The sequence below is a fragment of the Nasonia vitripennis genome (genome assembly GCF_009193385.2).
Source record: "Nasonia vitripennis strain AsymCx chromosome 1 unlocalized genomic scaffold, Nvit_psr_1.1 chr1_random0015, whole genome shotgun sequence".
Lineage (NCBI taxonomy): Eukaryota > Metazoa > Arthropoda > Insecta > Hymenoptera > Pteromalidae > Nasonia > Nasonia vitripennis.
In genome coordinates this window covers 637,306-659,034 of record NW_022279604.1, presented here as the reverse complement: position 1 = coordinate 659,034, position 21,729 = coordinate 637,306, and the positions used below count along the sequence as shown (strand labels likewise).

The 21,729-nt window shown below is 38.7% G+C and overlaps 2 protein-coding genes across 2 annotated transcripts; both read left to right on the top strand.

The window, feature by feature from the left end:
- The first annotated feature begins 4,508 nt into the window (after positions 1–4,508).
- LOC107981241 lies at positions 4,509–6,239 on the top strand. The gene is made up of 5 exons (XM_016986503.2): positions 4,509–4,814; positions 4,900–4,962; positions 5,099–5,476; positions 5,564–5,838; positions 5,915–6,239. Exons 1-4 carry the CDS (start codon positions 4,772–4,774, stop codon positions 5,800–5,802), a joined length of 723 nt encoding a protein of 240 aa, XP_016841992.2. The 5' UTR covers positions 4,509–4,771; the 3' UTR covers positions 5,803–5,838; positions 5,915–6,239.
- Positions 6,240–17,715: 11,476 nt separating this feature from the next.
- On the top strand, positions 17,716–19,630 carry LOC116416063 (zinc finger protein 423-like). The gene is made up of 5 exons (XM_031922418.1): positions 17,716–17,918; positions 18,004–18,066; positions 18,203–18,580; positions 18,668–18,942; positions 19,019–19,630. The coding sequence occupies exons 1-4, from the start codon at positions 17,876–17,878 to the stop codon at positions 18,904–18,906; spliced, it is 723 nt and encodes a 240-aa protein (XP_031778278.1). The 5' UTR covers positions 17,716–17,875; the 3' UTR covers positions 18,907–18,942; positions 19,019–19,630.
- The last annotated feature ends 2,099 nt before the right edge of the window (positions 19,631–21,729 follow it).

Genomic DNA, 21,729 nt, shown 5'->3' with positions numbered 1-21,729 from the left:
ATACAAATTTACATATAATCACACTCAAAACTCACTAACATATTTGTATATTATTCTGGCATGCATGTTTTTATGAAAGTGTGAATATTAGAAACAACATCAGGTGAAATTTGTGTGTTCAAGATTTTATCAATGATGAAGTGTAAAAGTGATGATATTGATAGATATTCGCAACTCAGTGTTCAAGTCAGTCGCAGGCAGTATTCATCATTATAGTGCATTTTATGCAGTGTATTCGTGCAAGATGTTTAATTTGTAGTGTAGATGCTTATTTTATTATGTAGGAACAGGCTAGCGTAACTATTTTTGCTTATCTGTCTTTGCTAGCCGACCCACACCGAACTCCATGGCTCCGATGGGGGGGGGGGGGTCGCAAAATTTACACATGAGTGTTTACGTGAGAATTGAAACTACAGCACTTGAGATACAGACAAGTGGGTATATTGCTTCAACAGCTTGAAACAAATCACCATGCAAAATTTCAGCCCTCTAAGTATGATAGGTTTTTATTGAGATCAAAAAGAAAAATTGAAAAAAGTAATCGTACAATCATTGAGGATTTGATTTAGCTCTCAATTAAAATCTATCATACTTAGAGGGCTGAAATTTTTCATGGTGATTTGTTTCAAGCTGTTGAAACATTATACCCACTTGTCTTTATATCAAGTACTGTAGTTTAAATTTTTCATATCAACACTCATGTGTAAAATTTTGCCCTCGGAGCCATGGGGTTCGGTGTGGGTCAGCTAGCAAAGACAGACAAGCAAAAATTGTTACGCTAGCCTGTTCCTACATAATAAAATAAGCATCTACACTATAAATTAAACATCTTGAACGTATACACTGCATATAAGGCACTATAATGATGAATACTGCCTGCGACTGATTTGAACACTGAGTTGGGAATATCTATCAAGATCATCACTTTTACACTTCATCGTTGATCAAATCTTGAACACGCAAATTTTACTTAATGTTTCTAATATCTAAACCCACATAAAAAGTGTACATTTAAGTGTGAGTGTTGAGTGTGGTCATGTTTGTACATGTGCAAGGTTAGGTTGCCATGTATAAAACGTTCGCCATAATTTTATGGCATATTATGCCCACTTACCGTCGCCTGTTAACAGGGGGGACATATGGCCATGATATGCCACATAATCTGGCTACTGGGCATAAAATTTGGCATTTCGTGGCCATATTAGCCTCAATTTCCTACGAGGGTACAACTTCTTACTTTAACTTTTTTTGTAGAATGCTTATAGGATTCGAGTTAGAGCCAAAGAGCCAAACTCCTAAAATTTCAGCCCGATCGGTCGAAAATTGCGATGAAATATCGCATCTCACACATTTTTCGCTTAAAAAATTAAGTATAAGGCACTTGCATACCGCGGTCGTGCCTAAAAACGCGCAAGCGTTTCTTAAACCCTGGATGGAAAAATCGAGGGGAATGCAGGAAACGCAATCAATGTTTGACGCGATTCCGAGAAACTGCAAGGGAATAATCGCAGTCAGGACTCCGCCTCTGTCTCCAAAGAGATATCGTAAATTTTATCCGAACGGCGGCATTTGGAGCAATAGCCATTGTTCAAGAGCATGTACCTAATGCATAAGGGCACAAACAGAAAATGTATGTTTTCTCCAATCAGAAAATGGCATTTTTCCCGTAGAATTCCTCATTCATATAAGGGAAGTTGCCGGCACCGAAGTGCATCAACTTAATTATTGCGTTAATATTTTTATTTGAAACTTGCCACAGCGATAGATATTTATAAAAGGAAGGGCAACTAACTCTTGATTTTTCATAATTCATTGCATTGCCTTAGTTTCGAGTAATTTTCTACTGAACACTCGTACTATCGGTAAAACCTGGGTTTCGGACCCCCTTAATAGTACATTATGCAACAAGAGACTAAAGTCGTGGATTATTTACTTTATTCTCGCAAAATACGGAATAAAGTGAATTTGCGGGAATAAAGTAAATTTGCGGCAATAAAATTTTCTGGTCCCCAAGACACGTGGAGACGTGGCGACGGGGTGGCGGCTGAGATGCGCCCCACGGCGTCGCGCCGTAGAGTCGGGGCGGGCCGGAGCCTACATTTATAGGTACAGGTATTATAGGCTATCTATTTTATGTCAATAGAAAAAAGTTGTATTTTCAAAGATCTACCCTCGTAGAAAATACGCCATAAGATATGGCCGGTGAATAACTACTGGCCATTTTGTTCTTAGCGTAATATGTCAACATAATATGTCCACATTATGTTGAGTGCTTAACTCCAGCAATAGGTTTATAACCTAAAATCCATAAACTTAATAATCAAAATTCATTTAACGCAGTAAATTCTAAAATCATTTACGGTTAAAAAAAGGATTTTACAATAAATTTTGAAAATACAAGGCAATGTGTTAAGAGCGGTAACCTAACCTTGAATATTCATACATACAAATTTACATATAATCACACTCAAAACTCACTAACATATTTGTATATTATTCTGGCATGCATGTTTTTATGAAAGTGTGAATATTAGAAACAACATCAGGTGAAATTTGTGTGTTCAAGATTTTATCAATGATGAAGTGTAAAAGTGATGATATTGATAGATATTCGCAACTCAGTGTTCAAGTCAGTCGCAGGCAGTATTCATCATTATAGTGCATTTTATGCAGTGTATTCGTGCAAGATGTTTAATTTGTAGTGTAGATGCTTATTTTATTATGTAGGAACAGGCTAGCGTAACTATTTTTGCTTGTCTGTCTTTGCTAGCCGACCCACACCGAACTCCATGGCTCCGATGGGGGGGGGGGTGGCAAAATTTACACATGAGTGTTTACGTGAGAATTGAAACTACAGCACTTGAGATACAGACAAGTGGGTATATTGCTTCAACAGCTTGAAACAAATCACCATGCAAAATTTCAGCCCCCTAAGTATGATAGGTTTTGATTGAGATCAAAAAGAAAAATTGAAAAAAGTAATCGTACAATCATTGAGGATTTGATTTAGCTCTCAATTAAAATCTATCATACTTAGAGGGCTGAAATTTTTCATGGTGATTTGTTTCAAGCTGTTGAAACATTATACCCACTTGTCTTTATATCAAGTACTGTAGTTTAAATTTTCATATCAACACTCATGTGTAAATTTTGCCCCCGGAGCCATGGGGTTCGGTGTGGGTCAGCTAGCAAAGACAGACAAGCAAAAATTGTTACGCTAGCCTGTTCCTACATAATAAAATAAGCATCTACACTATAAATTAAACATCTTGAACGTATACACTGCATATAAGGCACTATAATGATGAATACTGCCTGCGACTGATTTGAACACTGAGTTGGGAATATCTATCAAGATCATCACTTTTACACTTCATCGTTGATCAAATCTTGAACACGCAAATTTTACTTAATGTTTCTAATATCTAAACCCACATAAAAAGTGTACATTTAAGTGTGAGTGTTGAGTGTGGTCATGTTTGTACATGTGCAAGGTTAGGTTGACATGTATAAAACGTTCGCCATAATTTTATGGCATATTATGCCCACTTACCGTCGCCTGTTAACAGGGGGGACATATGGCCATGATATGCCACATAATCTGACTACTGGGCATAAAATTTGGCATTTCGTGGCCATATTAGCCTCAATTTCCTACGAGGGTACAACTTCTTACTTTAACTTTTTTTGTAGAATGCTTATAGGATTCGAGTTAGAGCCAAAGAGCCAAACTCCTAAAATTTCAGCCCGATCGGTCGAAAATTGCGATGAAATATCGCATCTCACACATTTTTCGCTTAAAAAACTAAGTATAAGGCACTTGCATACCGCGGTCGTGCCTAAAAACGCGCAAGCGTTTCTTAAACCCTGGATGGAAAAATCGAGGGGAATGCAGGAAACGCAATCAATGTTTGACGCGATTCCGAGAAACTGCAAGGGAATAATCGCAGTCAGGACTCCGCCTCTGTCTCCAAAGAGATATCGTAAATTTTATCCGAACGGCGGCATTTGGAGCAATAGCCATTGTTCAAGAGCATGTACCTAATGCATAAGGGCACAAACAGAAAATGTATGTTTTCTCCAATCAGAAAATGGCATTTTTCCCGTAGAATTCCTCATTCATATAAGGGAAGTTGCCGGCACCGAAGTGCATCAACTTAATTATTGCGTTAATATTTTTATTTGAAACTTGCCACAGCGATAGATATTTATAAAAGGAAGGGCAACTAACTCTTGATTTTTCATAATTCATTGCATTGCCTTAGTTTCGAGTAATTTTCTACTGAACACTCGTACTATCGGTAAAACCTGGGTTTCGGACCCCCTTAATAGTACATTATGCAACAAGAGACTAAAGTCGTGGATTATTTACTTTATTCTCGCAAAATACGGAATAAAGTGAATTTGCGGGAATAAAGTAAATTTGCGGCAATAAAATTTTCTGGTCCCCAAGACACGTGGAGACGTGGCGATGGGGTGGCGGCTGAGATGCGCCCCACGGCGTCGCGCCGTAGAGTCGGGGCGGGCCGGAGCCTACATTTATAGGTACAGGTATTATAGGCTATCTAGAGGCGGATTTCGGACGCACAGCTCGGGGAAAGTGAATTTTTGCGGAGAGGGAGAACGCTGCTATATATACAGAGCGAAATTTCTTAAGCAGACAGTTCGAAGTTTTCATTCTAGAAGCAACGACTTGGCTAGTCAGTGATATCCTAGTGCCTGCGTTAGTTTGAATCTGTAGTGCATCACAGTCAAGTTTTCCTTTCGTAAAATGGAATCTCCACGTGCGGAATCTTACGCATCTTCTGACACTGGTTCGTATATTAGAAAAAGAAATGTTGAGACGTGAGTGCACATATGCACGATACTTATTAATTATATTTGTTCGTCGTTTTGTAGGTAGGACGAGAATGATTGATGCAGAAGCTCGTCACACGGATCTCGATGGAAATCTCAACGAAGGTACGTTTTTGCACGACTTTATTTTATATTCATGATTGATTATTAGCTTATCATATTACACTTCACAATAATCTAAGATAATTAAAGTTTTCATACAATTTTTAATCACATCGTTATAATAATTCTATTTCTTTAGTTACTGCAGACTTGACAGGGCTTGTGACGATTTGTTGCTCGGATTGTGATCTTGACAGTGCCAACTACGAAAAATGCCAGGGCGAGCTAGCTCTGCAATGTTTAGCGTGCCGAGAGAAGTTTTATCACCGTTTTTGGGCGATCCGGCACATCAATTCTTGTGCCAGCATCATCAAGCAGCCAAAATACATCTGTGAGTTGTGCGAAACGACATTCGAACGGATCGATGAACTAAGAAGACACTTTCAAGACTGTGCAAGTGATTGTTTTACAAGTCTTCAGTTGGAGAACAACAACACGAATTCGGAGGAAGAATTAGATATGTTCAAGTACTTTGCCAACTCATCGGAGATATTAAGGAAAAGCGTGAGGGAATACGGTAAGTTCGTGTGCATACATTTTTTAATAACTCATTGCCTTTCTCTCGAGTTTCTTAATTTTACAAATGTCTTTTTATTCGTATCAGGACATGAACGTTTTTATGCGCACTTCTGCGTGGAGTGCCGCGAACCCATCATCGATGAAACATCGGTCGACGCAGTAGACTGCGATGAATGTAAAGTTAGTTGCCTGCTGCAGTGCAACACGTGCAAATGTCTACACGAGACTTACGAGTCCATTATTGAGCATTTAAAGGGGAGCTATTGCGGATATAAGATGCAATTAGCGGTGGACCCGGATGCTCAACTTCACGAACAGGCGTGAAAAATTATAAGATGCACAAAGGCTATTGCAAACAGAGTGAGTCTTCCATTTCATTTTTTCACAATAGCATTATCGATGATAGATCGCAACATCACGTTATTTTGTGTTTCAGATCGACCGTCTGGAGATGTTTCAATGCCCAAGGAAAGTGACGCAGCTTATCACACATACATCGTGCACAATCATGGTTTACGTTCGAATACATATGTAGAACCTTAAAACGTTTTTTAATTGTCGAGATGATTTAATTTTTTACTGTACTTATTTATTTATCGTAAAATAAAAAATTTTTAACCGCTCAATCATTATATGCTTGTCTTTTATTGAATGAAAAACTGAAGTATACTTTATCCTCTTAGAAAATATTATAATTTCCAACTCCACAAATAACGTTTTCCTATTCAAAAACGTAAGATCGTTACTGCGTGTGCAAAACTCTAAATTTCGCACACGCTTATCTGTTGAGGACGTAGATTCGCACACTCTTGTCAAAAAATAGTATATACGATACACGTGCGCGTAGGTGATCATCAAACTCGCTTTTTTGTCACCCTTGCGGCGACAGATGCGCTCATGCAAAAATAACCTACTTCGCGCACTCGTATCGTAATATACAATTTTAACATGACGTGCGCGCAAAACGCAGTTTTTCAAGAGGCTTGTTTTTCGTGTAGCGTGTGCGAAATACTGTTTCCATAGCAACGATATGTTATTATATGCTACATGCTTGACGCAACATTAAAAAAGCTATAGTGATTCGCGCAAAGAAAACGAGCCTGAGAAACCGCATTTCGCGCACGGAGTATTAAAAACGATTTTGGGCTGTTAACACTCGTTATAAGCATTGCCATGATTTTATGTCAATAGAAAAAAGTTGTATTTTCAAAGATCTACCCTCGTAGAAAATACGCCATAAGATATGGCCGGTGAATATCTACTGGCCATATTTTTCTTAGCGTAATATGTCAACATAATATGTCCACATTATGTTGAGTGCTTAACTCCAGCAATGGGTTTATAACCTAAAATCCATAAACTTAATAATCAAAATTCATTTAACGCAGTAAATTCTAAAATCATTTACGTTTAAAAAAAGGATTTTACAATAAATTTTGAAAATACAAGGCAATGTGTTAAGAGCGGTAACCTAACCTTGAATATTCATACATACAAATTTACATATAATCACACTCAAAACTCACTAACATATTTGTATATTATTCTGGCATGCATGTTTTTATGAAAGTGTGAATATTAGAAACAACATCAGGTGAAATTTGTGTGTTCAAGATTTTATCAATGATGAAGTGTAAAAGTGATGATATTGATAGATATTCGCAACTCAGTGTTCAAGTCAGTCGCAGGCAGTATTCATCATTATAGTGCATTTTATGCAGTGTATTCGTGCAAGATGTTTAATTTGTAGTGTAGATGCTTATTTTATTATGTAGGAACAGGCTAGCGTAACTATTTTTGCTTATCTGTCTTTGCTAGCCGACCCACACCGAACTCCATGGCTCCGATGGGGGGGGGGGTCGCAAAATTTACACATGAGTGTTTACGTGAGAATTGAAACTACAGCACTTGAGATACAGACAAGTGGGTATATTGCTTCAACAGCTTGAAACAAATCACCATGCAAAATTTCAGCCCTCTAAGTATGATAGGTTTTTATTGAGATCAAAAAGAAAAATTGAAAAAAGTAATCGTACAATCATTGAGGATTTGATTTAGCTCTCAATTAAAATCTATCATACTTAGAGGGCTGAAATTTTTCATGGTGATTTGTTTCAAGCTGTTGAAACATTATACCCACTTGTCTTTATATCAAGTACTGTAGTTTAAATTTTCATATCAACACTCATGTGTAAATTTTGCCCTCGGAGCCATGGGGTTCGGTGTGGGTCAGCTAGCAAAGACAGACAAGCAAAAATTGTTACGCTAGCCTGTTCCTACATAATAAAATAAGCATCTACACTATAAATTAAACATCTTGAACGTATACACTGCATATAAGGCACTATAATGATGAATACTGCCTGCGACTGATTTGAACACTGAGTTGGGAATATCTATCAAGATCATCACTTTTACACTTCATCGTTGATCAAATCTTGAACACGCAAATTTTACTTAATGTTTCTAATATCTAAACCCACATAAAAAGTGTACATTTAAGTGTGAGTGTTGAGTGTGGTCATGTTTGTACATGTGCAAGGTTAGGTTGCCATGTATAAAACGTTCGCCATAATTTTATGGCATATTATGCCCACTTACCGTCGCCTGTTAACAGGGGGTCATATGGCCATGATGTGCCACATAATCTGGCTACTGGGCATAAAATTTGGCATTTCGTGGCCATATTAGCCTCAATTTCCTACGAGGGTACAACTTCTTACTTTAACTTTTTTTGTAGAATGCTTATAGGATTCGAGTTAGAGCCAAAGAGCCAAACTCCTAAAATTTCAGCCCGATCGGTCGAAAATTGCGAGGAAATATCGCATCTCACACATTTTTCGCTTAAAAAATTAAGTATAAGGCACTTGCATACCGCGGTCGTGCCTAAAAACGCGCAAGCGTTTCTTAAACCCTGGATGGAAAAATCGAGGGGAATGCAGGAAACGCAATCAATGTTTGACGCGATTCCGAGAAACTGCAAGGGAATAATCGCAGTCAGGACTCCGCCTCTGTCTCCAAAGAGATATCGTAAATTTTATCCGAACGGCGGCATTTGGAGCAATAGCCATTGTTCAAGAGCATGTACCTAATGCATAAGGGCACAAACAGAAAATGTATGTTTTCTCCAATCAGAAAATGGCATTTTTCCCGTAGAATTCCTCATTCATATAAGGGAAGTTGCCGGCACCGAAGTGCATCAACTTAATTATTGCGTTAATATTTTTATTTGAAACTTGCCACAGCGATAGATATTTATAAAAGGAAGGGCAACTAACTCTTGATTTTTCATAATTCATTGCATTGCCTTAGTTTCGAGTAATTTTCTACTGAACACTCGTACTATCGGTAAAACCTGGGTTTCGGACCCCCTTAATAGTACATTATGCAACAAGAGACTAAAGTCGTGGATTATTTACTTTATTCTCGCAAAATACGGAATAAAGTGAATTTGCGGGAATAAAGTAAATTTGCGGCAATAAAATTTTCTGGTCCCCAAGACACGTGGAGACGTGGCGATGGGGTGGCGGCTGAGATGCGCCCCACGGCGTCGCGCCGTAGAGTCGGGGCGGGCCGGAGCCTACATTTATAGGTACAGGTATTATAGGCTATCTAGAGGCGGATTTCGGACGCACAGCTCGGGGAAAGTGAATTTTTGCGGAGAGGGAGAACGCTGCTATATATACAGAGCGAAATTTCTTAAGCAGACAGTTCGAAGTTTTCATTCTAGAAGCAACGACTTGGCTAGTCAGTGATATCCTAGTGCCTGCGTTAGTTTGAATCTGTAGTGCATCACAGTCAAGTTTTCCTTTCGTAAAATGGAATCTCCACGTGCGGAATCTTACGCATCTTCTGACACTGGTTCGTATATTAGAAAAAGAAATGTTGAGACGTGAGTGCACATATGCACGATACTTATTAATTATATTTGTTCGTCGTTTTGTAGGTAGGACGAGAATGATTGATGCAGAAGCTCGTCACACGGATCTCGATGGAAATCTCAACGAAGGTACGTTTTTGCACGACTTTATTTTATATTCATGATTGATTATTAGCTTATCATATTACACTTCACAATAATCTAAGATAATTAAAGTTTTCATACAATTTTTAATCACATCGTTATAATAATTCTATTTCTTTAGTTACTGCAGACTTGACAGGGCTTGTGACGATTTGTTGCTCGGATTGTGATCTTGACAGTGCCAACTACGAAAAATGCCAGGGCGAGCTAGCTCTGCAATGTTTAGCGTGCCGAGAGAAGTTTTATCACCGTTTTTGGGCGATCCGGCACATCAATTCTTGTGCCAGCATCATCAAGCAGCCAAAATACATCTGTGAGTTGTGCGAAACGACATTCGAACGGATCGATGAACTAAGAAGACACTTTCAAGACTGTGCAAGTGATTGTTTTACAAGTCTTCAGTTGGAGAACAACAACACGAATTCGGAGGAAGAATTAGATATGTTCAAGTACTTTGCCAACTCATCGGAGATATTAAGGAAAAGCGTGAGGGAATACCGTAAGTTCGTGTGCATACATTTTTTAATAACTCATTGCATTTAAAGGGGAGCTATTGCGGATATAAGATGCAATTAACGTTTTCCTATTCAAAAACGTAAGATCGTTACTGCGTGTGCAAAACTCTAAATTTCGCACACGCTTATCTGTTGAGGACGTAGATTCGCACACTCGTGTCAAAAAATAGTATATACGATACACGTGCGCGTAGGTGATCATCAAACTCGCTTTTTTGTCACCCTTGCGGCGACAGATGCGCTCATGCAAAAATAACCTACTTCGCGCACTCGTATCGTAATATACAATTTTAACATGACGTGCGCGAAAAGCGCGGTTTTTCAAGAGGCTTGTTTTTCGTGTAGCGTGTGCGAAATACTGTTTCCATAGCAACGATATGTTATTATATGCTACATGCTTGACGCAACATTAAAAAAGCTATAGTGATTCGCGCAAAGAAAACGAGCCTGAGAAACCGCATTTCGCGCACGGAGTATTAAAAACGATTTTGGGCTGTTAACTCTCGTTATAAGCATTGCCATGATTTTATGTCAATAGAAAAAAGTTGTATTTTCAAAGATCTACCCTCGTAGAAAATACGCCATAAGATATGGCCGGTGAATATCTACTGGCCATATTTTTCTTAGCGTAATATGTCAACATAATATGTCCACATTATGTTGAGTGCTTAACTCCAGCAATGGGTTTATAACCTAAAATCCATAAACTTAATAATCAAAATTCATTTAACGCAGTAAATTCTAAAATCATTTACGTTTAAAAAAAGGATTTTACAATAAATTTTGAAAATACAAGGCAATGTGTTAAGAGCGGTAACCTAACCTTGAATATTCATACATACAAATTTACATATAATCTCACTCAAAACTCACTAACATATTTGTATATTATTCTGGCATGCATGTTTTTATGAAAGTGTGAATATTAGAAACAACATCAGGTGAAATTTGTGTGTTCAAGATTTTATCAATGATGAAGTGTAAAAGTGATGATATTGATAGATATTCGCAACTCAGTGTTCAAGTCAGTCGCAGGCAGTATTCATCATTATAGTGCATTTTATGCAGTGTATTCGTGCAAGATGTTTAATTTGTAGTGTAGATGCTTATTTTATTATGTAGGAACAGGCTAGCGTAACTATTTTTGCTTGTCTGTCTTTGCTAGCCGACCCACACCGAACTCCATGGCTCCGATGGGGGGGGGTGGCAAAATTTACACATGAGTGTTTACGTGAGAATTGAAACTACAGCACTTGAGATACAGACAAGTGGGTATATTGCTTCAACAGCTTGAAACAAATCACCATGCAAAATTTCAGCCCTCTAAGTATGATAGGTTTTTATTGAGATCAAAAAGAAAAATTGAAAAAAGTAATCGTACAATCATTGAGGATTTGATTTAGCTCTCAATTAAAATCTATCATACTTAGAGGGCTGAAATTTTTCATGGTGATTTGTTTCAAGCTGTTGAAACATTATACCCACTTGTCTTTATATCAAGTACTGTAGTTTAAATTTTCATATCAACACTCATGTGTAAATTTTGCCCTCGGAGCCATGGGGTTCGGTGTGGGTCAGCTAGCAAAGACAGACAAGCAAAAATTGTTACGCTAGCCTGTTCCTACATAATAAAATAAGCATCTACACTATAAATTAAACATCTTGAACGTATACACTGCATATAAGGCACTATAATGATGAATACTGCCTGCGACTGATTTGAACACTGAGTTGGGAATATCTATCAAGATCATCACTTTTACACTTCATCGTTGATCAAATCTTGAACACGCAAATTTTACTTAATGTTTCTAATATCTAAACCCACATAAAAAGTGTACATTTAAGTGTGAGTGTTGAGTGTGGTCATGTTTGTACATGTGCAAGGTTAGGTTGCCATGTATAAAACGTTCGCCATAATTTTATGGCATATTATGCCCACTTACCGTCGCCTGTTAACAGGGGGGACATATGGCCATGACATGCCACATAATCTGGCTACTGGGCATAAAATTTGGCATTTCGTGGCCATATTAGCCTCAATTTCCTACGAGGGTACAACTTCTTACTTTAACTTTTTTTGTAGAATGCTTATAGGATTCGAGTTAGAGCCAAAGAGCCAAACTCCTAAAATTTCAGCCCGATCGGTCGAAAATTGCGATGAAATATCGCATCTCACACATTTTTCGCTTAAAAAATTAAGTATAAGGCACTTGCATACCGCGGTCGTGCCTAAAAACGCGCAAGCGTTTCTTAAACCCTGGATGGAAAAATCGAGGGGAATGCAGGAAACGCAATCAATGTTTGACGCGATTCCGAGAAACTGCAAGGGAATAATCGCAGTCAGGACTCCGCCTCTGTCTCCAAAGAGATATCGTAAATTTTATCCGAACGGCGGCATTTGGAGCAATAGCCATTGTTCAAGAGCATGTACCTAATGCATAAGGGCACAAACAGAAAATGTATGTTTTCTCCAATCAGAAAATGGCATTTTTCCCGTAGAATTCCTCATTCATATAAGGGAAGTTGCCGGCACCGAAGTGCATCAACTTAATTATTGCGTTAATATTTTTATTTGAAACTTGCCACAGCGATAGATATTTATAAAAGGAAGGGCAACTAACTCTTGATTTTTCATAATTCATTGCATTGCCTTAGTTTCGAGTAATTTTCTACTGAACACTCGTACTATCGGTAAAACCTGGGTTTCGGACCCCCTTAATAGTACATTATGCAACAAGAGACTAAAGTCGTGGATTATTTACTTTATTCTCGCAAAATACGGAATAAAGTGAATTTGCGGGAATAAAGTAAATTTGCGGCAATAAAATTTTCTGGTCCCCAAGACACGTGGAGACGTGGCGACGGGGTGGCGGCTGAGATGCGCCCCACGGCGTCGCGCCGTAGAGTCGGGGCGGGCCGGAGCCTACATTTATAGGTACAGGTATTATAGGCTATCTAGAGGCGGATTTCGGACGCACAGCTCGGGGAAAGTGAATTTTTGCGGAGAGGGAGAACGCTGCTATATATACAGAGCGAAATTTCTTAATGTAGGATATCGAAGTAAGTACGTAGAGATAGATTGTAAGGTTGGTATGTTGGCGCCCCTGAGCGAGCGTACGTGAGCAGCGAGCGCTGCGGCGCAGCGCTCAGATTAAGTCGAACCGTCTTGTCGACTACACATGTATTTGTGTGATCTCAATAAAGTATTAAGTTATTCTAAATACACATGTGTCACTAGATATTTCCTATCACGTTATTACATTTTGCGACGAGGTAAATATGGATCTAGTGAGAGTGCAAAATGTCGAATAATAGCCTTATGGACGCTCCAAGAAGGTGCCGGTAACCAACAGTATTCGTGGCCGGCTAACACAACAACGAGTGCAACGCCGTCTAATCCAGCAGTGACAAGTTCGACAATAGTAAACGCGTCTTCTCCGGGGGGTGGAGCCAGACCTAGGAATTACTTGCAGCAAGGAATTTTCAACACACAGCGAAACGGGATGGCTAATCAGATTATAAACGTGGGAGCCAGTTTAGGCTCGCTACGAGAGTTTAAGTCGGGAGAAGATTGGAACGTGTATGAAGAGCGTTTAGAGCAGTATTTTATCGCAAATTTTGTGCAAGAAGATAGGAAAGTTTCAGTGCTCCTAACTAGCATAGGTGAGGAAGTGTATAAGACGCTAAGAGACCTGTGTGACCCAGTCTTACCCAAGGGTAAGACGTACACGGAGTTATGCGCGATTTTGAAGAGGCAGTTTTCGCCTCGCATCTCCGTTTTCAAAGAAAGAAAAAACTTTTATGATTTAAAACAAAGTGCAAATGAAACTGTTAGTTTGTGGTATGCTAGAGTTAAGAAACGGGCCGTAAATTGTGAATTCGGTGCTAATTTAGATGAAAGACTTAAGGATAAATTTGTCACGGGACTAAGACCTGGAAAAATACTAGATCGAGTTTGCGAAGAAAGCCATAGTGTTTCCCTTAAGGACCTTTTAGAGGTCGCACTGAAGAAAGAAGCGACGATAGACACGTCATCAATAGCCGCCGCAGCCGAGGACGCAGCTAGTGTACACGCGGTTTCCGCGAAATCGGGCGGCGGGCATGGAAGAAAGGAGGGAAGAGGCTCCAACAGTTCGGCGAAACCCAAACAAACATCGAAGCAGGAAGCGACATGTTGGCATTGCGGTGGCACGAACCACGACTTTTCGCGTTGTAAGTATCGCTTGTATGATTGTTCCAAGTGCGGTCAGCGAGGTCATTTACAAAAAATTTGTAAAAAAAAAGATGCGAGCGGTAAGCAAAACGCTTCGGTTAGTACTAGTAAGGGTAGTGGGCGAAAAGGCACCACGAATTTTGTTGAAAAAGAGGCCGGTGAGGCTAGTTCGGACGAAAGTTGCGAGGACATTTTAAATGTATATGCTATCGCGAAAGTTTGTAAAACCAGAATTCCGCCAGAAACGATTGATGTAAAAATCGCGGGAAGGAAAGTTACAATGGAAGTTGACAGCGGTGCGGTGTTGTCAGTTATTCCCGAAGCCTTGTATCGCAACAAGCTCGCTGGCTGTAAATTAGAATCTAGTAGTAAATTGTTGAGAATGTACGACGGAACTAAAGTAACGCCCTTAGGTGAAATTAAGGTTGAAGTAGTTTATAAAAATAAATCTGTTAAGTGCACTATGGTAGTAGTTAAAAGGAACGATGAAACAGCGTTAATGGGTCGAGAATTAATGCAGGCTTTCGGTCTCCGTATTTGTGAGGTTAATGCCCTTTCAGTAGAAGACGTTAGAGAACAAATATTTAAAGAATTTAAAGAAGTTTTTGATGATCAGTTAGGTAGATTCAAGGGGGAGCCCGTAGATTTAAAGCTAAAAGCGGATGCTAGGCCGATTTTTATGAAGCCACGCCCGGTACCGTTTGCTTTCAAAAAAGATATGGATAAAGAATTGGATCGTTTAGAAAAGGCAAATATTATTACAAAAATCGATAACTGTGAGTGGGGATCGCCCCTTGTACCTGTTTTGAAACCAGACGGGACTCTGCGGGCTTGCGCGGATTACTCAGTTACAGTAAATAGTATGCTCGAAGACGTGATACACCCGGTTCCGCGAATCGAGGAATTGTTTACCGCGTTGCAAGGAGGTAAGTTATTTACCGTGCTTGATCTGGCTCACGCTTACAATCAGCTAGAAGTATCGGATAGTACAAAGCGATTGTTAGCATGGAGCACGCATAAAGGCATTTTTGCAATGAATAGACTTTCCTATGGAACCAAACCAGCGGTAGCTATTTTTCAAAGACTCATGGAGAAGGTGCTTTTAGGTTGTAAAAATACAATTAATTTCTTAGATGACATTTGTGTAACGGGAGAGACATTAGAGGAACACGTTAATAATTTGAAAGAAGTGTTAGGGAGATTGCAAAAGTTTGGACTTAAGTTAAATTTCAAGAAGTGTAAATTTTTTCAGAGCAAAGTAGAGTACTTAGGTCACGTGATTGATAAAAATGGGTTACATAAAAAAACTGATAAAATAGAGGCTATTACAAAGGCACCTAGGCCGGAAAATGCAACGCAAGTTAAAGCTTTCGTGGGCATGGTTAACTACTATGGGAAATTTATTCCAAATTTAGCAAAAAAATTGAGTCCTATGTACAAACTTTTAAAGAAAAATGTAGTTTTTAAATGGAATGAGGAATGCGAAAAGAGTTTTAAAGAAATTAAGAAAGAAATAGTCTCAGAAAATTGTCTAGTTCATTTTAATCCGGACTTAAAGATTAAGTTAGCTTGTGATGCTTGTAGAGATGGTATCGGAGCAGTTTTATTGCATATTTTTCCGGATGGTACCGAAAGGCCGATTTGCTTCGCATCTAGAACGCTCTCGAAAGCAGAAAAGAATTACGCGACTATTCATTTAGAGGCGCTAGCTATCTATTGGGGAGTAAAGAAATTTTATCAATATTTGTTAGGAAATCATTTCGTTTTAGAGTCCGATCACAAGCCTCTTTTAGCTCTTTTCGGTGAAAAGAAAGGTATTCCGCTGATGGCGGCAGGCCGTCTGCAAAGATGGGCTTTATTTTTGAGTGGTTACAATTATGTTTTCAAGCACGTTAAAGGTATGTCAAATGGGGGAGCGGATGGGTTATCAAGGCTTCCAATTAAAAGCACTGAAAAAGAGGGAGAGGAACGAAGTGAATATTTTAATTTTTACGTTGAAGAGCGATTATCGATAGATGCGAGGCTGATAAAGAAAGCCACACGAACTGACCAGATTTTAAGTAAAGTACTCCTGTATACTATGACGGAATGGCCTAATAAGGTCGACGAAGGCTTGAAAGCATTTTTTGTGAGGAAAAATGAGATTAGCGTTGAAAATGGGATGCTTTTTTGGGGATATCGAGTTATCATACCTGGAAAATATACAGCCGAAATCTTAGATGAGATTCATGCCACACATTTTGGTGCTAGTAAAATGAAGGCGCTGGCTAGACAGTATTTTTGGTATCCAAACATGGACAGTGAAATTGAAAAATTGGCGCAAAGTTGTGATATTTGTCGTCGTAATGCTGATAACCCCAATAAAGCAACCTTGCTCAAATTCGAGGAAACTAAACAGCCTTTAGATAGAATACATATTGACTTTTTAGGACCATTTGAAGGGTGTACCTATCTAATAATTACGGATGCGTATTCTAAGTGGCCGGAAGTTTACAAAATGAATAAATGTAACGCGACCATTACTATAGAAAAATTGAGAGATTATTGTGCGAGGTTCGGGTTGCCTAAGAAAATTGTGTCGGACAATGGTGCACAATTTACGTCGGAGGAATTTCAAAAATGGATAAAGATGAATGGAATTAAGCATGTAAGAACAGCGCCAGCGCAGGCGTAACGAGAGTGAGTTAAATAGAGAGAGGCAAATCGAAAATTATAAAGGGAAGCGAGAGTTATACTTTGAACCTAATGATGTTGTGTACGTGCGAGATTATAGAACGCCGAATAAACCAAAATGGGCCAAGGCTACTGTTTGTGAGGCCCTAGGACCTAGAAATTATCTATGTAAAATACACGAGGATGAAAATTTAATTTGGAAAAGACATTTGGATCAAATAATACCAAAAGGCGGATTTTTTGAAAATGTATGCGAAGAAGTACCGGCGGAGGTGTTAGATAAAGATAAGATAATGTTAGAAAATGCACAAGAGTTGGTACCCGAGATTGAAAGTTGTAGAGCAGAAATTCCTGTACCAATGGAATCCGCTGTATTAATAGAGAGTAGCGAACCGGAAAGTACAAGCGAAACGACTACAGCTGTAACACCACCGAATGAAGGGTTTAAAAATGTAAATGAAGGGATGCGTGAAAGTGACAAAAGAAATGACTCTCCGAAAACAACAAATATGGCACTGGCGATGGTTAATAAACCTCTTACTCTTAATGTTAATGAACGCCCTAAGCGTACTATTAAAAGACCGGACAGATTGAATTTATAACCAGTAGTATTTGTTGTCTTGGGAGGGAGGAGTGTAGGATATCGAAGTAAGTACGTAGAGATAGATTGTAAGGTTGGTATGTTGGCGCCCCTGAGCGAGCGTACGTGAGCAGCGAGCGCTGCGGCGCAGCGCTCAGATTAAGTCGAACCGTCTTGTCGACTACACATGTATTTGTGTGATCTCAATAAAGTATTAAGTTATTCTAAATACACATGTGTCACTAGATATTTCCTATCACGTTATTACACTTAAGCAGACAGTTCGAAGTTTTCATTCTAGAAGCAACGACTTGGCTAGTCAGTGATATCCTAGTGCCTGCGTTAGTTTGAATCTGTAGTGCATCACAGTCAAGTTTTCCTTTCGTAAAATGGAATCTCCACGTGCGGAATCTTACGCATCTTCTGACACTGGTTCGTATATTAGAAAAAGAAATGTTGAGACGTGAGTGCACATATGCACGATACTTATTAATTATATTTGTTCGTCGTTTTGTAGGTAGGACGAGAATGATTGATGCAGAAGCTCGTCACACGGATCTCGATGGAAATCTCAACGAAGGTACGTTTTTGCACGACTTTATTTTATATTCATGATTGATTATTAGCTTATCATATTACACTTCACAATAATCTAAGATAATTAAAGTTTTCATACAATTTTTAATCACATCGTTATAATAATTCTATTTCTTTAGTTACTGCAGACTTGACAGGGCTTGTGACGATTTGTTGCTCGGATTGTGATCTTGACAGTGCCAACTACGAAAAATGCCAGGGCGAGCTAGCTCTGCAATGTTTAGCGTGCCGAGAGAAGTTTTATCACCGTTTTTGGGCGATCCGGCACATCAATTCTTGTGCCAGCATCATCAAGCAGCCAAAATACATCTGTGAGTTGTGCGAAACGACATTCGAACGGATCGATGAACTAAGAAGACACTTTCAAGACTGTGCAAGTGATTGTTTTACAAGTGTTCAGTTGGAGAACAACAACACGAATTCGGAGGAAGAATTAGATATGTTCAAGTACTTTGCCAACTCATCGGAGATATTAAGGAAAAGCGTGAGGGAATACGGTAAGTTCGTGTGCATACATTTTTTAATAACTCATTGCCTTTCTCTCGAGTTTCTTAATTTTACAAATGTCTTTTTATTCGTATCAGGACATGAACGTTTTTATGCGCACTTCTGCGTGGAGTGCCGCGAACCCATCATCGATGAAAAATCGGTCGACGCAGTAGACTGCGATGAATGTAAAGTTAGTTGCCTGCTGCAGTGCAACACGTGCAAATGTCTACACGAGACTTACGAGTCCATTATTGAGCATTTAAAGGGGAGCTATTGCGGATATAAGATGCAATTAGCGGTGGACCCGGATGCTCAACTTCACGAACAGGCGTGAAAAATTATAAGATGCACAAAGGCTATTGCAAACAGAGTGAGTCTTCCATTTCATTTTTTCACAATAGCATTATCGATGATAGATCGCAACATCACGTTATTTTGTGTTTCAGATCGACCGTCTGGAGATGTTTCAATGCCCAAGGAAAGTGACGCAGCTTATCACACATACATCGTGCACAATCATGGTTTACGTTCGAATACATATGTAGAACCTTAAAACGTTTTTTAATTGTCGAGATGATTTAATTTTTTACTGTACTTATTTATTTATCGTAAAATAAAAAATTTTTAACCGCTCAATCATTATATGCTTGTCTTTTATTGAATGAAAAACTGAAGTATACTTTATCCTCTTAGAAAATATTATAATTTCCAACTCCACAAATAACGTTTTCCTATTCAAAAACGTAAGATCGTTACTGCGTGTGCAAAACTCTAAATTTCGCACACGCTTATCTGTTGAGGACGTAGATTCGCACACTCGTGTCAAAAAATAGTATATACGATACACGTGCGCGTAGGTGATCATCAAACTCGCTTTTTTGTCACCCTTGCGGCGACAGATGCGCTCATGCAAAAATAACCTACTTCGCGCACTCGTATCGTAATATACAATTTTAACATGACGTGCGCGAAAAACGCGGTTTTTCAAGAGGCTTGTTTTTCGTGTAGCGTGTGCGAAATACTGTTTCCATAGCAACGATATGTTATTATATGCTACATGCTTGACGCAACATTAACAAAGCTATAGTGATTCGCGCAAAGAAAACGAGCCTGAGAAACCGCATTTCGCGCACGGAGTATTAAAAACGATTTTGGGCTGTTAACTCTCGTTATAAGCATTGCCATGATTTTATGTCAATAGAAAAAAGTTGTATTTTCAAAGATCTACCCTCGTAGAAAATACGCCATAAGATATGGCCGGTGAATATCTACTGGCCATATTTTTGTTAGCGTAATATGTCAACATAATATGTCCACATTATGTTGAGTGCTTAACTCCAGCAATGGGTTTATAACCTAAAATCCATAAACTTAATAATCAAAATTCATTTAACGCAGTAAATTCTAAAATCATTTACGTTTAAAAAAAGGATTTTACAATAAATTTTGAAAATACAAGGCAATGTGTTAAGAGCGGTAACCTAACCTTGAATATTCATACATACAAATTTACATATAATCACACTCAAAACTCACTAACATATTTGTATATTATTCTGGCATGCATGTTTTTATGAAAGTGTGAATATTAGAAACAACATCAGGTGAAATTTGTGTGTTCAAGATTTTATCAATGATGAAGTGTAAAAGTGATGAGATTGATAGATATTCGCAACTCAGTGTTCAAGTCAGTCGCAGGCAGTATTCATCATTATAGTGCATTTTATGCAGTGTATTCGTGCAAGATGTTTAATTTGTAGTGTAGATGCTTATTTTATTATGTAGGAACAGGCTAGCGTAACAATTTTTGCTTGTCTGTCTTTGCTAGCCGACCCACACCGAACTCCATGGCTCCGATGGGGGGGGGGGGTGGCAAAATTTACACATGAGTGTTTACGTGAGAATTTAAACTACAGCACTTGAGATAAAGACAAGTGGGTATATTGCTTCAACAGCTTGAAACAAATCACCATGCAAAATTTCAGCCCTCTAAGTATGATAGGTTTTTATTGAGAGCAAAAAGAAAAATTGAAAAAAGTAATCGTACAATCATTGAGGATTTGATTTAGCTCTCAATTAAAATCTATCATACTTAGAGGGCTGAAATTTTGCATGGTGATTTGTTTCAAGCTGTTGAAGCAATATACCCACTTGTTTTTATCTCAAGTACTGTAGTTTAAATTTTCATATCAACACTCATGTGTAAATTTTGCCCCCGGAGCCATGGGGTTCGGTGTGGGTCAGCTAGCAACGACAGACAAGCAAAAATTGTTACGCTAGCCTGTTCCTACATAATAAAATAAGTATCTACACTATAAATTAAACATCTTGAACGTATACACTGCATATAAGGCACTATAATGATGAATACTGCCTGCGACTGATTTGAACACTGAGTTGGGAATATCTATCAAGATCATCACTTTTACACTTCATCGTTGATCAAATCTTGAACACGCAAATTTTACTTAATGTTTCTAATATCTAAACCCACATAAAAAGTGTACATTTAAGTGTGAGTGTTGAGTGTGGTCATGTTTGTACATGTGCAAGGTTAGGTTGCCATGTATAAAACGTTCGCCATAATTTTATGGCATATTATGCCCACTTACCGTCGCCTGTTAACAGGGGGGACATATGGCCATGATATGCCACATAATCTGGCTACTGGGCATAAAATTTGGCATTTCGTGGCCATATTAGCCTCAATTTCCTACGAGGGTACAACTTCTTACTTTAACTTTTTTTGTAGAATGCTTATAGGATTCGAGTTAGAGCCAAAGAGCCAAACTCCTAAAATTTCAGCCCGATCGGTCGAAAATTGCGATGAAATATCGCATCTCACACATTTTTCGCTTAAAAAATTAAGTATAAGGCACTTGCATACCGCGGTCGTGCCTAAAAACGCGCAAGCGTTTCTTAAACCCTGGATGGAAAAATCGAGGGGAATGCAGGAAACGCAATCAATGTTTGACGCGATTCCGAGAAACTGCAAGGGAATAATCGCAGTCAGGACTCCGCCTCTGTCTCCAAAGAGATATCGTAAATTTTATCCGAACGGCGGCATTTGGAGCAATAGCCATTGTTCAAGAGCATGTACCTAATGCATAAGGGCACAAACATAAAATGTATGTTTTCTCCAATGAGAAAATGGCAT

Coding starts and splice junctions, on each gene's coding strand:
- LOC116416063 (XM_031922418.1), top strand. CDS start 17,876: ATGGAATCTCCACGTGCGGAATCTTACGCATCTTCTGACACTG. Junction 18,067..18,202: donor CGATGGAAATCTCAACGAAG/GTACGTTTTTGC, acceptor CTATTTCTTTAG/TTACTGCAGACTTGACAGGG. Junction 18,581..18,667: donor GAAAAGCGTGAGGGAATACG/GTAAGTTCGTGT, acceptor TATTCGTATCAG/GACATGAACGTTTTTATGCG.
- LOC107981241 (XM_016986503.2), top strand. CDS start 4,772: ATGGAATCTCCACGTGCGGAATCTTACGCATCTTCTGACACTG. Junction 4,815..4,899: donor TTACGCATCTTCTGACACTG/GTTCGTATATTA, acceptor GTCGTTTTGTAG/GTAGGACGAGAATGATTGAT. Junction 5,477..5,563: donor GAAAAGCGTGAGGGAATACG/GTAAGTTCGTGT, acceptor TATTCGTATCAG/GACATGAACGTTTTTATGCG.